This window comes from Erigeron canadensis, chromosome 3, assembly GCF_010389155.1.
Source record: "Erigeron canadensis isolate Cc75 chromosome 3, C_canadensis_v1, whole genome shotgun sequence".
Taxonomy (NCBI): domain Eukaryota; kingdom Viridiplantae; phylum Streptophyta; class Magnoliopsida; order Asterales; family Asteraceae; genus Erigeron; species Erigeron canadensis.
This window is the reverse complement of record NC_057763.1, coordinates 21,102,514-21,120,391: the sequence shown is the minus strand read 5'-3', so window position 1 is coordinate 21,120,391 and position 17,878 is coordinate 21,102,514. Positions and strand designations below refer to the sequence as shown.

Genomic DNA, 17,878 nt, shown 5'->3' with positions numbered 1-17,878 from the left:
TTGTATCTTGATGAAAAAGAAATTCATCCATTAAGTGTTAAGAGATATACATAGAATTAAATTAAAATTAAATTAGAATATGTTTAGCCGAATCTTTCTTCCGTGTATACTAAATCCATCCATTAATTAACTTTTTAAGAGATACACATGACTTAGTCATGACTTAACCAAATCTTCTTCTTCCGAATATATATACTATAATATAATAATAATAAGTATACATAAGTTAACCGACATGTAACATAGTATCATTTGAGTTAACCGACATGTAAAAATCACTTTTGGCCGTCTTGTTTTTCTTTTTTTTTTAATTACTTAATGATGATTAGGCTAAAATATAATTTTTTAAGATATGCTTAAAATTAAGAATTTAATGTAAGCATGACACCTTTAAAAATTCCTACATGACATTATTTCATAATTGCTACATAATCAAAAACCTATCATCTCCTAATTATATAGAGAGATTCTTAAAATAAGTTTTAACTCAATTCTCTTAACAAAAAAAATAAGGTCCATAATCATTATGGAAATCGACAGACTATTTAAAAATCGACAACAACATACAATGTGTCTCATCATTGATTTTAATTTTAGATTTCTATCTATATTTCCTAACAATTTTTTAGCAACAAAAAAAAGCAGATATCTCTAGCACATACACAAATACAAAAACTCTCATTCTTCGGCCATAATCCTGCTCATCCGTAGCAAGATGTTCTTGAACCACCAACAACCCTCTCAATAAAAGCCCCTTATTTGAAAAACAATCAGATGAACAAATTACTCGCCTATTAGTTTATGCTTACCACGACCATCCTGTTTACATCATGATATAAAAATTAAATAAAGCACCAATATCCATAATAAAAGGAATAATGTGTAGCTGAATTATATATATAGATCAATTGCAATCAAATGTATAATTATATATAGATCAATCCGTCTATACATTAATGCTTTAGACAATCTTATCAGATGTGATATCCGTAAATTAAATCAATTGCAAATATTTGATTGATTGATAGCTTCAAAATCCTAAAAAAGCATTAAAAAAATAATGTAAATTCGATGATATATAGATCATGTGAACAATAACATATTTATACAAAGAAACAAAATTGGATTTAGAAAATATGTTGAGACATGAATATAAACAAACAATACCCTTTGCCCTCTTCATCTTGTTGTTTGTAAATGATGATATTATAAAATGAGAAGCATGAATGGTGAAACATGAATGTGTTTGTGGCTTTTATAGTGAAATAGACTATAAAAATTCTTTGAAATCGAAGTGTGTTAGGTACGTATTAATTCGATTTTGGAAAGACTTCAAATTGTGTTTGACATTTTCTAATTAAAGGTTTTACCATGTATTAACGGGCTGTACGTTTTTTTCTTTTTCCTTTTTTGTATTGTTAAAAGTTTCAAATTTTTGATATAATTGACCACTTACCATGTACATATAAATTTAGTTTGACTTTGTATTTGAATTTATTTTGACTTTGTATTTGAATGGCTAAGATTGTTTTTCTCTTTTATTTTCGATGGTCAAGATCAAACTTAAAATCTATTTTTTTTTCTTGGCTATGATAACCATATATATATATATATATATAATTGCCAAGCATGGATATTCAACTCGCATATACGCAAAAACACTGGCATAGCACCAGTTGCACTAAACAGCTTTGGAGCATATCGCAAATCAATTTGTGCATTACACTACACCTTTGAATTCATATTTTTTTAGGAGCATAAAAACATTTTACAACTCAGGATAACAAGGTTCATAGTTCAGTTGGATAGAGGGAAGAAGGGGTCAAATACCGCAAGAAAGCAAACTAGTCATGAAGACTAAAACTAAAATATACATTTACTAATCCTTGTGCTAATACTTCAAATGCAACTTCTTAAAAAAAAAGGCTTCATAATCATATGATAGCTAGATTAAGTGCACCAACTGGATCATGCAAACTCACCAGACAGCACAATTTACAACAATTTTAATCAAGTCACTCAATCTCCCGCTCCCCTGCCTAATTACACAACATTCCCCGTTATCCTTTCCTATGCTAACTTCTTGATCAATAAAACTTTCTCATTTAGGACGATGGTGGCCTTTGCTGTCCTGTTTAATCCGATCTGCATACATTGGCAACTGAATTATCTGATTAATCTCACCTAACAATACTTCCTCTGTGATGTTGTCCTTTATGCTCCGCATCACCTGTATTTACAGTTGGCATACAAAAATTACAAACGAATATGTCCTTACACTTATGTAATTACAGTCTATTGTGTAATTGTTAGTTACAGTCAAGACACCCACTGTTCAGCTAACTTAGTTGTTTCTAGTTCAATCCAAGAATTTATGTTCAACCCAGAGGCCTGTTGGTTCTTCTATTTCACTCACAAACAAAGCCTCCCGGAATTGACAAAGAAAGCAAACGTGACCACTTCGACCCATTTTCTCAAGTAAAGTTGACATCTGAATCAGGTTATGTTCTCTAAAGAGTCAAATAAAAAAATATCAGCCTGGGTTAACAGTTTCCTGAAGTTTATCTCTAGAGCAAAAAAACCTCTTAAATCACTTTATTCTTAATATTATTATTGAAATAATATCTTTATTATAATAGTTGACCCACTAGCTTTTTTTTAAGAGCTGCAAAGTTTGTAAACAAAATGCGTCTTACGTCTACCCATGTCACCCAACCCGTATCAAACCATTTTTACCCATTTTCAACCCACTTCTAACCTCAATAAAAGGTTTACAGCATGAAATAGAGAAGGAGATAGAGATATATGGAGAGACAGAGACTAAGTAAGAGACCTTTCTATAGGTGTTGAATTCATTTGGTGTAGCTTTATCTGTTCGGACTCGGTGGTAGACCCATACATCTTCCTCTTTATTCCAAACACACTCGATAATCTTCCCCGAGTATGACGAAGGATCAACGTCATCTGCAGTTCACCAAGAAACTAGATAAAGAAACCCAAAACTTAGAAATACAAGCATACAGAGTTTGTACTGGGCCAAGTGGGTTTAGTACTGGGCCAAAGTAGGGTGGGTTGATCTATAACGTGTCAAGACTATAAAACATTTAATTACTGATTTATATATTTTATATATTATAACAATAATTTATTAAATAGATATACTGTTGACCTGCTCTAACCTCTTTGACCTGTTAGAAATAATACATAATATGGATTGACACATTTACTAGCAAATTGGTCAAAGTCGCCACATTTATATAGTTTTTACTAACCATCAAATGCAATTTTGTTTCCTTCCATCAGCTTCTTCTTCCCTCGTTCAAAAGGAAAAAGTAGCTGGCGATCTTCAGCCATCTGAAAGATGCAAGCATGAAGATTTAAGTACCCTTTATTAGCCTAAAGAATAAAGATATGTAAAGAGAAAAAATAAAACTTGAGGATCAAACCTCGAAAAGGAAATCCACTGAATTCATTGATGCATATTTCCACTTCAAAAGTCCTTCATGTGTTCGTGGAACATAAGGATCATCCCATCCCTGCAACAAAGACAGTTGAGAATCTTATATAAGGTGTACATTGTGGTCATTTCAGTACATAATTAATGATCCCAATTGGATGCTCTTATATGATATTTCCATTGTAACATAGACAAGGTATTGAAATAAATAATACAAAATTTTTAGCAGATTACAATTACATACAACAAAACTGAGAGTAATTAGTTTGTATATCAAAGCAAAGTGTGGATTTAGAACCTGAAAAACAAGGCCATCTGCATCATGCGAAAGCCTTGGAATAAACTCCTTCAACAGCTTGGTGACAGTAGAAAGCAACCAAAAGTCTTTCCTCCTCACCTGTTACAACTTCACATTATAAGTAACCAATTCAAATAAGAAAATGAAAGTCAACTGAATAAGCTTTAATTAATTAGTCTGAGTATATACCCTGAATGGCTCCAAGTCATATCTATACATGGAGTTTCCATATCTGTATATATTATGGCGTTCGCGGTTCCGAGGTTCGACCACTTCCTTCTCAAGCATTTTCCATCGTTCATAAAAAGGTCTCTGTATCATGTTTCGTGTTAAAATAAAACTTATTAACATTTACTGAATCCAAATTTATTATGGTACAATATGAGAAGACTGATGATGTCTTAGATAAACTGCAGGAACACAAATAGTACATAAATTCAATTGACTCCCACCTTTGATATATTCCAACCTTTGATAACTTCATATACTAATCGTACCAAAAGAAGATTTTGTCATTTGTAACAAACATATAGGTTAAATTGTGGCCATTATTAGAAGAAATGAAGTTCCAGTCAGTTATACTTCTCCACACAAACATGTACATTAAAGTAAACATATCATGGCCATGACTGCAATGTTATACAATCAAACTTTAGAGATACAATAGAGGTGGCAATTTAACCCATTTACCTAGCATGGGTCAACTTGGGTATAATTCTCTCTAACAGGTTAAAAAAAAGGATAACTTAAAAGTCAATGAAGTGTATCCAAATATTAAATTCATAGAAACACCAGTTCACTACTTTTAAGAAAGGTCAGTTACATTAGTAATGCCGTTTTGTCATCATATTACTAGATTAGTTATTCATGAAAATTTATAATGAAAAAAAAAAGAGAGAGAAAAGAGAATTAGGCATAAACGAACTCATAACCAACCCAGCCATTTGGCCCCTTCTAGGAAACAAGCACTAGGAAGAGTTACACAATAAGGTGCTTGGCTTAGCAAATCATTAGACTTTACCTCAACGATTGAGACTTGATTAATTGCCATCAAATCATATATGAGATAACGTCTTTCTTGTTTCCGTGTGTCTGGCACAGTATCAATTATCATCTCACCATCAAGCAGTGTGAAGTGGTGAACCTTCTCAGCTAAACCCTTGCAAAAAAATTCATCTTTGTCACATGAGGACCTCAAAACATGAAATACAGAGTTTTCATTCAAGTAAACTCGGTGTAAACATACTTCATTATTTATTTTCCAGGGAAATCTCATCTGGACCCTTCGGAAAGCAAAATTTCTGTCAATTAGATAACATCCATCCATAGTAATTAACATCATATATCTTGTACCATCAGCTTTCCATGTAGCATAATAGTACCGCTGCCTAAGAAGCTGCAAGTTTTCCCTGCACAGTATTCAATAACCACAATCAAATTGCCAACAAGATACTAGCATGAGAATAAAAGTAGGGATGCTAATCTCGATCCATTTATTTAATTATAAATGGATCAATGCGAGTTATAGTTCATCACTAGCGACTCAAAAAAGGATCACGCCAACTAGTAGATTAAAGATAATGGGTCGAACATATTTAAAGTTACAGAGTATATAATTGTTTCTTACAGTCTCCTGATCATGATTTTTAACATTAGGGTTTGTGTGATCGTATGTAACAGAATAACTACTAACATAACAAAATATGACCAATATATGTATTGACCCAACCCACCAATTTTGCCACCTCTAAATAAGAGTCAAGATATCAGACCTGTCTAGAGAAACTGGATGTGAACCTGGAAACTGATGATTCCCTCTTACCTGAGTAGCATGAGTAGATAAATGCGCCATAAATGAGATGTTCGTATAAAGTGAAAGAGAAGAACTTAGTCTCTTACTTTAACAGAATTAGTTGGCGCTTTTATGCCAATAAGGTACTAGTGCAGTAGTTCTTTTAATAATATTAAAAAGGTAGTATGGTAAAAAAACACTCTCAAGGGAGATTTAGGTGGTTACAAATATCAAGTAATTATCACACTATTGATGATGGCGGTAACAGAAAATACATGCCAACACCACGAAAATAAACTATTTACTAGATCAGATATTCAGGTAAATTTGTGATAGCTGTAGAGCTATAATAATAATATTATATAATGCATTTATCAAGGGGGACACCAAATATTAAGATAATGGTCTTGCAATTATAAATTAGGAATTTCAGCCATTGGAACATCCATTTGAAAATCTCAAGCCTATAGATCTCGTACAACTATAAACAAAAATCACCATTCTCTCCATCTTACTATCTCTACTCTTGAAACTCACCACCTCCTCCCACAGACCATCCTTCTAAGTTTAGGTAACCACCAGGTAAATGGTCCAGTAAGTCCATAGAGATATACTCCACTTGTACTTGACCTCTAACACCACTAATCCATTTAATACGAAAGAAATTTAATAGCCACCGCCATCAGTGACACTTTCTTTTAGATTAGAACAAAACCCTACATAAAACAATCATATGAAGCCACAAATTGTTTATGGAAGCAGCCGTCTCACACAAAGTTGTACCTACAAACTTAAGGAGTTAACTGATGAGTGTGTAATAATGATATGAAGCAGAACATATAGGGCAAAATGAGACCGGCTTCAACATTGTCAGCAGAGAACGAATTGTTGTGGCAAGGTTTAAAGATCGGTCAACTAATAACATGAATGAAGGCACTATGATTTATTAAAACCACCGAAAGAGAACATGAATTGCTTAAGGTCCTACCATTTGTTAATGCTAAGGTTGACAGAAGAAACAATGACGACTATGAGCAGCTGAGGCGTTGCACTTGAGGATTACTGATACTAGCTACCTGAGTAGGTAACTTTTGAAGGCAATAGCTGTTAAATTAATTAGCCAATCAGATTCAACCAAAACATTAATTTACAGGATTTACTTTCTATTTCTGACTTCTACTCTTGCAGTCTTGCTTCATAAATCTTTGTGCTGAATATAAAAATATTTTTATCCTACCTCAAAGCATCACCAAGTGGTCTAGTGGCAAGGAGCCCTGTTTCCTCACAAGAGGTCTCAGGTTCGAAACCTGTCCTAGTATCTTGGGGATGGCCAGGAAGGTGGTTGGAACCAGCTACCGGGAAAAACGGTTAGGCCACTACATCTGAGTCAAAAAATGGCTCTCCCTCTATGGATAACCCGAAAAGGGATAAAACCTCATCCAATACCTATTTATCCTACTTCACTTCCAAGCAATCTTAATGATCGAACTGTCCATTTTCTTATTAAGTTCAGATCTCACTTTGAAGCTATTATATCTGAACCTTTAAAACAATATCCGGCTCCCTCTATGGGTATACATGCCTTGACGAGTCATTTTAAAAAGAGTAAAGTAGTCTCACTTAATTGGAAAATCACATATCCACGTCAATTTATATGCTTATGAATAACAAGGTCAACCAAGAGATAGGGATATGATCATATGCATACTTCACAATATTCTTGTCAAAAATAACTTGGACATCTTGCTTTAAATGTTCCAACATTTCCACAGCTATTGCTAAATTAGGGTCATGTTATCAAAGAGCCACAAAGTCTCCTACGAGATCATACTGACTTAGTTGGGTCTTCAGAAGTTTTTTGTTCAATTGAAGTAGCTCGTGCACAAGTGAGTGGTGTCGTAGCAGGTAAATATACGTTACCACAAGGTGTCAAACTTTTAAAAGTAAGGGTGTCATAAGAGATACAATTTGGAAAACACTGACATGGGAGAAACAGAGAAAAATACTTAAGCCCTACTAGTCTCCAAACATAACTGCATTGAGAACAAAGTTTCGAATAAATAATCACTCATTCACTCTATCTGAACTTTGCTTATTGTTTATAAAGCCACTCTAACTTTATACTGGCATTTGCTTTCTTAGTTTCCAAAACTATTGTCCTCGTCAGATATATGAACAAGCAGATTGTTATCCTGGTTCTTAGGGAAAATCCTTCCAACAACATTGTATTTTACATAATTCACACTCTGTAAAACCACAAGAATTGGGTTTCTTCCGTACACAGATTTTAGGGTATTTTAAAAGACTGAGTTCTAGGACACTTCAAACTGCACACTTTTTACGAACCAGTTCCAGTCAGGCCCAGAAGCAGTCTATTTCTTTACATTAAGGATCTCAATAGCAAAACATGAAGATAAAAATAACATTCAATATTCCTTTTTTACCATAAGAAGGCTATACCTATTATAGTTTTACAGAATAATTATATGCCAGCAGTCCGATGATAAATAAACATTAAAGTTCAAAGCAATGGGAGACAAGTTGAACGACTGCCTTCTGCTAATCAATATTTATAAGATTAAAGTTGTTTTTCCATCTAACAGCAGCATTTGGATAAGCTCAAATGTTAAATATATCTTAAAACATTCAAACAAAGAACATGTTTTAAGCTTCATTTTGATTTAAGCAAATCTTAAGATAACCATAAAAGCAAATTTGTGCGTGAAGCTTTGTGAACAATCTGAATATAGGGAATCGTAACGTTCTATAATTATAACAAAGATAAAGAAAGATAAATAGTGAAAGGAATTTTATTTACCCCGGCACTTAGTTTTAGTACTTGATAACAGAACTGTCTGAATGCATCTTGCTGATCTTGAGGGATACTGTCACCCAAAACATCATCATTTGTCATGACTCCCTCTGTCTCATGGTTTTCCTGATATAAATGAAGATCATCTGGATTAATGTTATGCCCTTTATATACTATATACATATAGATAAACTGTGAACAAGAAGAATGTACATCGAAAGGTTCCACAGGTACTCCATCATCATCTTCATCCGGTAATGCCTCTCCATTCAGATCAAACTCAGACGATCTTTTCCATTCAGGAGTTGAAGGGCAAGTGACCATATCAGGCTTCCTTTCATGATAAAAGGCATATAATGCATCAATATAGTCCGGTTTATATATTCCTGGTGGGCGTGCCTCAGAGAATATCCTTATTGCCTGTAACACAACTAATTAGATATATTCATAACATGATATCAATTACTAGAGGTGGCAGAACAGATAGGTAATGGATCAAAACAGGTAATTTGTTGTACTTGTCTTTAATTATCATCTAGCATTTCTGATTTAAATGCAACATATACTTTTGTGATAATCTACCTTTTATAACCAGTTGGTTAATTGTTTTGGTAGGTTTTATGCATTCAAAATTATAATACACTTTGGAAGAATTTTGATTTGTTACCAACTGAGCTGCTTTTTACCCGTTTGACCACACAAAGAAAAAACTGTAGCCCAAATTGAGACATTGTTCATAAGAAAATAAGTCAAAATTGCCACTTCTACAATTTACACAACACAAAATCAGCTGACCCAAGTAACTGACCTGAGTTACGGATATTGGCAATGTTCTCATGAGGTAATGAATAATCATATACCCTGTACGATTATGCCCATGTGTGCAATGAACAAGAATATACTTCTTCGAGTTCTTCTGTCGAGCTAAGAATTGAGAAACCTGATTATATACAAAATTAAGTTACTCGTAGAAACTTATGTTTCAAAGAATTCTTTTATTTATTCACAAAGCTGGTTGTTTATTTAAAAGAAGCTATTTCATTAACTTCTTTTAATTAGTCTTATAAAGTATGTCCTTTAGAAGACGATTGGCAGATTTTGATTAGAGAAGGCACGAGAAACTTGCCTCGTATACAAACTGATTTACGGCCTCATTTTCTGGTACAGAGCCACGTCCCTTGCAGTTAATCTGAATCAGATAAAAAAAAAACAAGAATAAAAAAAAATTAACTTATGATATTATATTAGGAAAACAAAGCCTTAAAAATCACTATTTCATGCTCTATAAATAGACAAAGTATTCAAAACTAACCTTAACATACTTGATGCCCTCTTTCTTCCAATCATTAACGGAATAGTAACGAGTTGTATTAGTAAGATCAATAACTAAGCCAAGCTGAGAATAAAGCAAATAAAAATGTCATCACTTTATATAAGACAGGCTTCTAACAATTAGCATCTTCTATCTATCTGGTTTGTACATACTAACCTTGCGACCCAAAACTCTTTGTTGGTGAATGACTTGCCTAAAAGAGTATCTTTTACCGGGAACAATACAGTCATTGAAGGATTCACCAAGAGGAACTTTAGAAGGGACAATACAACCTATTTCCTGACCATATGCTGGGCAATCCAACCATCCTACAATATAATAAATTATTTTAAAGTATGTTCAACGATTAGTGTATCAACAATACAAAGTCTCAATTTCAATCTTCACGTTTATAAAACTCATATTTACCTGGAGGAAGCCTACTCTTATCATAAGTTCTTTGATTTTTTGCATGAAAATAATTATCCTCCATAGATGGGTAAGCCCGATGTTGTATTGGTTTGTCATCTGGGCGTTCTCGTTTCAGACGTTGCTTTCTTTCTTCACGCTCCTAATCAAGAAAATATATAAATGAGATAAATATGAAGACATTATAATTGCAATATTGCATGCATCATTAACTGTTATTTGTGACCCATTACATGAAACAATAGTTCCCAAGGAATATCATAGTAAATGTGTACCAGCGAAGAAGGGTTTCGTGCATGAAAACATATGCAGCTTATCATGTATTGCTATTGTGAATTTGTCACTTTGTGTATCATGCCTTAAAGTTCAAACCGTCTTAAATGTGAGTTAAACTTTGAATTCTAACTATTGTGTGCATCTCGTGACCTCATCATCAATTAACTAGTAATTATTTAAACTTTGTAAGATTTCCTGCAAACATGGCAGTCATATAAGCTATCACATCATTCACAACAGCGCCAAATAACCGACTTAAGGGTATATGATGTAAGATACATAAAATAACAAGTATCTGAATTTCGATACACACATAGAAAAAGTTTGGAAGTATGCACAAACTAGTTTACACACAATAAATTGGATACATTTTATGCACTTAGCCCACAAAGAATGAAAGATATGCCTTAGTTAAAACATTTAAGCACAAGTATTTAAAAATGAGAATGCTCAAATTAGTATTGATAATGAAAAGTCATAGACAGAGTGGAAGTACCCGGCGCATAATATCGACTGCTGTCTCTACATGTTCTACATGTTGTTGATGATTATAATGTTGATTATGTTTTTCTTCTGGTGCACTGTCCTCGCTGAAAGTTGGTTCATAAAATTCTTCATCTTCTTCAGGTTCTGGGGATGCATTTAGATCCATGATGACTTTTTAAGGGTCTCAAGAATAACTATAGTACCTAATAACGGAAAGAAAACACATTGGTATGAGACCCCAACAACCAAACATGATAATATCAAGATATTACATTTTGAAGTTTCACAATGTGACTCCACTAGTACGAACAGAAAGTTCTATCTCAAATGAGTGTCAGATCAGTGAGACTAGCCCTATTGTCTTTTGGTAAACAATTCAACAGATTCACAAACCCAGGAAGTCAATCATATGTGGTTCAAACGGTTCATGTTATTAGCCCAAAACAATGATTCCAATCCTAGATTTTGGTCATCAAGACAATCCATATGTCACGTGACAGAACAAATCAAAACGTATATTCAGGTAAATTGACTAGCTTATGCCTTGTAGCCAAAAAGTGGGCATTTTGCATCAGATTCAACTTGATCTAAACCCACAAAATCATATAGATATTTTACTACAATACACTCCAAGAAACGCATCACACAAGGGATACAAAAAAACTGCAACGCCCTTCATATCGATAAAAGGTTCTTACTTAAGTTAACATTTGAACTAGTAAAGTCAAACACACTCATATTTATAATAATTATAAAACAAAAATAATTAGGGGAAACAAATAAACAAATAAAAAAAGAACATTCAGGGATTAGCTTAGCAACGTGGGGGTTCTGAAGGTCACAGAAGAGATCCAAGTTCAAACATCACTATGTAAAAAAGCCAAAGACTCGACCTTCCCCGAGGTATCCGAAACAGGAATCCCTCTCCATTTACCCCTTTTCTTATAAACAAACAAAAAAAGGGCTACATACACACACACTTGGACGTTGAATGTAAAACCGGCTCCATTCAACTATCTAGTATCATAAATTCCTACCCTTAATCTAGGTTAACCTGAATAACGAAACAGACGTAGTTGCCAGTATAACAAAACCATCCTATCTTTCCATATAACTCGTGTTCATATAAACGAGTAAATCGAGAAATATGTAACTTAGGCTGCCCGGGAAAAAACCCTAACCCGGTATTTGAATCGACTAATTACGCCTAGAAACGCCGTTATAACAATGTTAATGTTGGCAGTACAGCAAAACCATCCGTACAGAGTATAACCTAAACCCATCCGTACAACACTTCTCAAATCAATTGTAAACCTAATTTTCTAATCAATAATCACATTCCAGTCATATTTTATCCCCCCAAAATATAACCTAACTCACTAAATTCACATACTTTATGTATATATATATATATATATTAAATATATACAAAATAAAAATACAAAACAAACCTGGAGAAATCAACAAAATTTGTTGTAATATTTCAGTCCATGAAGCATGCACTCACTCACTACCAATCGTTGTAACAAAGCTAGTTCCTAATTATTATTTATTTATTATTTTAATTATTTATTTATTATTTTTATTTATTAGAAATTGAAGGATTTGGTGACACCTAAACCCTAGACAGAGAGAAGCTAAAAAAAAAAAAAGAAAGAAAAAAGAGATCGCGAGATTGTAGGGAGAAAAAAGAGTTAGAAGAAGCTGTTGCTGCTACTGCTACAGAAAAAATAAAAATAAAAAAAGAGCGAGCGAGCGAGCGAGCGAGAGAGCAAGAGCGAGCGCTATATCACAAGATTCCAATTTTTCTTTTTTATTTTATTTTTTCTATTTTTTTGAGGGTTCGATGAATCTTTTTATTCTGATGATGTGTTTATATATCCACATTTTATATTATATTATATTCAAATTTTTTAGATTAACTTTAACTTATACTTATATACTTATATCAATACTTACTATATTATAAAAGAAGTGGGATTTTCATTTGCATATGGACTTTTAAGTGCATACGTGAGAACAATTTTGATTTCAATTTTTACATTTTTTCGATCAGATCTGTGTTTTAACCTTTTCTGACGAAGTTTTTGGAAATTTCCAGCGGCTATTGATGATGTCTGACCTTAAACGTAACCGTTCCATAGTTGTGAAGCTCGAGGTCATATCGTTGAAATCTTCCACGGATTCAGGTTATTAAATCAACTTCGTTCTATTTTTTGAGTTGTTTACTTTATCTATGAATTCAGTGGGTTTGATTTGATGTATTCAGTTCGCCTGTTGATAATAATCGGTATTTGTTTAATGTGATGTTGATTTAATGTATTAACTGATGGTAGATGCTATAATCACGTAGTGTTTTAATTAGTTCTTACATGTAGTGATACATCCAAGTGCGAGTAGTTTAGGTTTGAAGCATTATATTATTATTGTAGTTTATATTCGATTAAATTGGATGTATAGTGTCTTAGTCATTTCATTATTGAAGGTATTAATTGATGTTCTGTGTCTTAGTCATTTTGTTACTATAATATGTCATTTTATAGGTTAAGTTTTTGGTTGATTATGAATTATCTTCTTAGATTTTGTTTTGTTTATTCAGGTGTTTGTAAAGTTGTTGTTACATCGAATAAGAGGTTTAAGTTGTCACAAAATGAACAAAAGCTGTGTTTGAAGAAGGAGTTGGATGAGGAAGATGGTTTCCGTAGAATGAAGGTAAGGAGTTCACCAAATCAACTCTATGTTGCTATGACCGGTCTTAGTCAAATTAAGCAGCAGTCACTAAGAGATGTTGGATTTGGATCTTTATTGGGGTTTAATATAAGTTCTTTATCAAGAAGGTTGGTATACTATGTAGTTGATAGTTTTGATCCGGATAATATGGTTATTAAGACTACTAGGGGTGATATTGCTTGTGCTTGTGATAGAGACACGTCTTTAGAATTCCAAAGGGTGAGACTGTGATACTCGATACTCCATCACTTAAGAAATCTGATTTTGTTACCTTATGGTCGAAACAATTTCAAGTTATTAGCAAATGTGTTAGGAATAAGATGGTATCTTCTAGGATAACTGGGGATTTTCCGGCAGACAAGGTTTTTATAATGAATGTGCTCTTGCTTTTCGTGAATACAATGGTGTTATCATCGGTCAATGGATATAATCTTGATGTGTTGCATCATGTTGACCTTGATGTTGATCCGTGGTCCTATGATTGGTGTGGTTTTTTGTTACATTATTTGAAGTTAAGTAAGGAACACTGGAATCGAGACTCTCCAGATAGTAATCCTTATTTTGGACCTGCAACCTTTCTTTGTGTGAGTTTACTCTTACCAATTCTACATATAGTTTTCCTTATTTATTATTATTATTTTTTAAATTTATTTCCTAGTTGGTTATATAATCTCTTAGTGATCCTATGTTGATTGTGTGTCAATCCCATTTTACAACTGTTGTATCTAGACTGCACAAAATCTGACTCTCTTCCTGTTATTAGAGAGCGTCCCATATTCAAGAATTGGGTTGGTTTAATGAAAGCTAGAGAAAACAAAGAAGTTGCAATGGGTTCATTTGGGAAGTTGGATCTTATTCCCATTGTTGATGTAAAGGAAGAAGAAGCTGAGGGATCTTTTGCAAATGATGAAGTGAAGGATGTCAGTAGTCATTCAAAAGAGGTATTATTTTTGTGAAAAATTAGTTCTATATGTGGTTCATCCACTTAATTGATTGTTCATTATTCATTTTTTATTTATTGGATATGTATATTACAATGCATGATTATTATCAGTTGTTGAGTTTGAAGATTGTTTGAAGATTGAAGATGCATTCAAGATAAGAAATCTTCTGTTTAGTAGCATCAAGGATGCCTTATCGAAGTTTCCTGGAGATGTAACCCTGACAAGTTACCATAATAAGATATGTGAGATATTTTTGTCAAAGAAAGGAGTTTTTGAGGATGAAAAAGATGATGTAAAGGAAGTTTGGGAGTGTGTTGGAAGATTTATCTAATGATGGTAGATTGGAAGGTATGAATGGCGATGATTATGTTGATTTTGATCAGAACACAGGCGCATTGCATGTTAATCTAGATTCAGATGATTATTATGCTAGTCCTGTTGTAGATGTCAATTTGATATGTGGCAAGGAAGGAAAGAAGTTGAACGTTGATTCAGAGGAGGAGATGTATCAAAGCTGTGAAAAGAAGTCTCCTTTTGATGGGATGAAGAGTAGTATCAAAGATTTTGTAAATGATGATGTTGTTTGTGATAATGGTTCTAGAAGATCTGAAGCACAGATTGTCACTGAATTTGCAAACAACAAATCTGATGTGCTACCGAAGGTCGTGGATGGTTGTAATGATAATAATGTGGATGATGATATTGTCAACAATCTTAACGACATTACTTATGATGAAAATCAGGTGGCTGTTTGTACGAATGAAGCTGTAGATAAAGTTGATCAGGGTAACAAACAGAAAATTGTTGTTGATAATGTTGCTGGTAATGAGGTAGTTGATGATGCGAAGGAAACTCAAGATGTTGGTGGCAGGGCTGTAGTAGATGATAGAGATCAAGTTGTTGATTTTGAAGTTTCTAAAGAGCAAGAACTAGAATGTTGTAGTCAATGGTGGACTGAGAATGTTGATGAGGTATTTAGAACATGTGACATGTCATTGTTAAATTTGAAGAAACAGCAGCTAGAGAACAGTTACAATAGGCAAAAACTTTTTCCCATTGATGATGTTCCGAGTTTTGATATTCCAACACCAAGTCCTCCAAAGATATCAGAATCGTTTCATGAACTTTCTGGTATTTCCTCTAGTTCTCAAAATTTTGAAGCAGCTTGTGTAAAGAGATCCATTAAGCCATCAATGGTTCTTAAATCACCATATGTGAGTCATACAAGTATTGTCTCGGAGCGTCTCTCAGGATCTGAGTATGCTGTTGCTAACCATCTGTTTGCATGTTTTGGATATGGAACGTATGTTTCTATGATACATCTTTCATTTCCATTTTGCTTCTATTGAATTATATGTTGATTAGAAGAATAATGTTTTAGCGATTTTGTTGAAATTCATTTAATTATATTACTACTTTTTTATGACAGGGATACTGTTTTCAAATCAGAAGATGGAATAGTTGCAGTTCGAGTTTCGTTGGAAACTTTATGTCCCAACTTGTTGATAGAGGATTCTGTGGTTGATTTGTGGGGAATTCTTTTGAATTATGAAGAGAAATCAAGAAAAATCCACCATGTTCATAGGTTGTTTCTTCCCACCAGTGTTCTTGTAAGTTTCAAATGTTTGCATTACTAGTCCAACACGCAACAAGCAAACACAACTGTCACACCCCGACTAAGGCGGAAAACTCAGGGTGCAAGATAAAGCACACGTGCACATAGATGTTTCAACAATCTTTCAAATAATACATAAGATAAGTTCCCACGCAGGGGAAACGGATAGACATAATGCCAACTAGCACGAAGAAAAAGCATGCAAAACTCCAAATCCTAAGCCTGAAGTCTGCTATGAGTCCCATGCTACCATTCCTAGCCACGATTCGCTTGATTACCTAAAAGGAATACTTAAAGAAGTCAACACAAAGGTTGGTGAGTTCGTAGGTTTGAAATCGTGATTGTATACTTGAATAATCACTTGAAAACGTCTATCGTTTGAATGAGTAAGTTTTATGCCATTAAATGTGAATACATGAATAATGTAGTATGATGTGGCTTTAGAACTACTTACGATACATAAGTATGAGAACGTGTATAAACGTGCACTTACGGTATCTAGCTAGTATGTATCAATCGTGCACTTACAGTCATAAACATGACATGGCTAGTATGTATCAATCGTGCACTCACAATCATAAACATGACATGGCCGATATGTATCAATCGTGCACTTACAGTCATAAACATGACATGGCTAGTATGTATCAATATCATAAAGTAGTCTAAAAGCCATAGAATAAGCAATGAAAGCAGTTACGACATATATGAAAACACATTTTGTATTCCTTTCACCCCAAAACATAAGTAAAAAGGGGCTACAAAAACTCACCTGATAGCCTGCTACAAAGAATATACAAGTATGCGAAGGATAAAAAGAATGTATGCTTGATAGCCAACCTAATCACATAAAATGAATTCACATATTTATATCATAGAATATTTCGATTGTATGTGTAACCGTTTATGTCTTACGAATCCCCATTCGCTTTAACTTTAGAAAAACGTGTCATGTTAACTAATGTGGTTAATAGTTTGCAAGCTTGTCATACTCAATGTTTACGTGTTTCTGACATTTTGCGTGTTTCTGACATTTTGCGTGTTTCAAACAATTTGCGTGTTTCTATCATTTTGCGTGTTTCTGACATTTTGTGTGTTTCAGACAATTTGCGTGTTTCCGTCATTTGAGAGTTCTTATGGATATGTGTGTTGCTGGCCATTTGAGAGTTCTTATGGATATGTGTGTTTATGGCCATTTTAGAGTTCTTATGGATATGTGTGTTTCTTCAAATCTAGATTTGTGTGTTTTTATGAATAACTCTCAAATCACTTTTCTTCAAAATCGTTAAGCGTTTTTGTAATCAGCTTGCACTTTTACGTTATTTATCACTATTAGAAAACAATATTAATCATACGAGCTCTAAAACGGACTATAAATACGTGACCCATTTGGTAAGGAAATAAGTTTAACAAAATTTACAAATATCCTTAAAAAGACATAGACTTTGTTTGTGAAAACGCACAAAAATTTAGATTTAGCTATAACTAGTGTTTATATAACTTTTGATCATAAAAAGTTTCAAGCTTGATGATTAAAAATGTTAGGACCAGTTTTAGTGAAAACTGACCAGTCTCCAGTTGCATATGGAGACTATTTGATTTGTCCATAAATATGTGAAGTCGTGTTGCAGCGTACAGTTAATGCAACTGGTGACTTCCTCCAGTTGAAGATCTGACGAAATGAAGACCGTCCATTTGAAGTCAAAGACATCAAATGGAACATAGAA

At 33.5% G+C, this 17,878-nt stretch overlaps 1 protein-coding gene across 1 annotated transcript; it reads right to left on the bottom strand.

Moving 5' to 3' along the window:
• Positions 1 to 1,827: 1,827 nt before the first annotated feature.
• On the bottom strand, positions 1,828 to 12,477 carry LOC122593609 (mRNA-capping enzyme). The gene is made up of 18 exons (XM_043766033.1): positions 12,314 to 12,477; positions 10,873 to 11,065; positions 10,101 to 10,242; positions 9,849 to 10,000; positions 9,672 to 9,755; positions 9,486 to 9,548; positions 9,168 to 9,299; positions 8,573 to 8,779; positions 8,366 to 8,485; positions 5,528 to 5,577; positions 5,002 to 5,164; positions 4,777 to 4,914; positions 3,945 to 4,067; positions 3,756 to 3,854; positions 3,447 to 3,536; positions 3,273 to 3,354; positions 2,834 to 2,964; positions 1,828 to 2,230 (listed from the first exon to the last, which is right to left on the bottom strand). The coding sequence occupies exons 2-18, from the start codon at positions 11,026 to 11,028 to the stop codon at positions 2,102 to 2,104; spliced, it is 2,061 nt and encodes a 686-aa protein (XP_043621968.1). The 5' UTR covers positions 11,029 to 11,065; positions 12,314 to 12,477; the 3' UTR covers positions 1,828 to 2,101.
• Between the last annotated feature and the right edge of the window lie 5,401 nt (positions 12,478 to 17,878).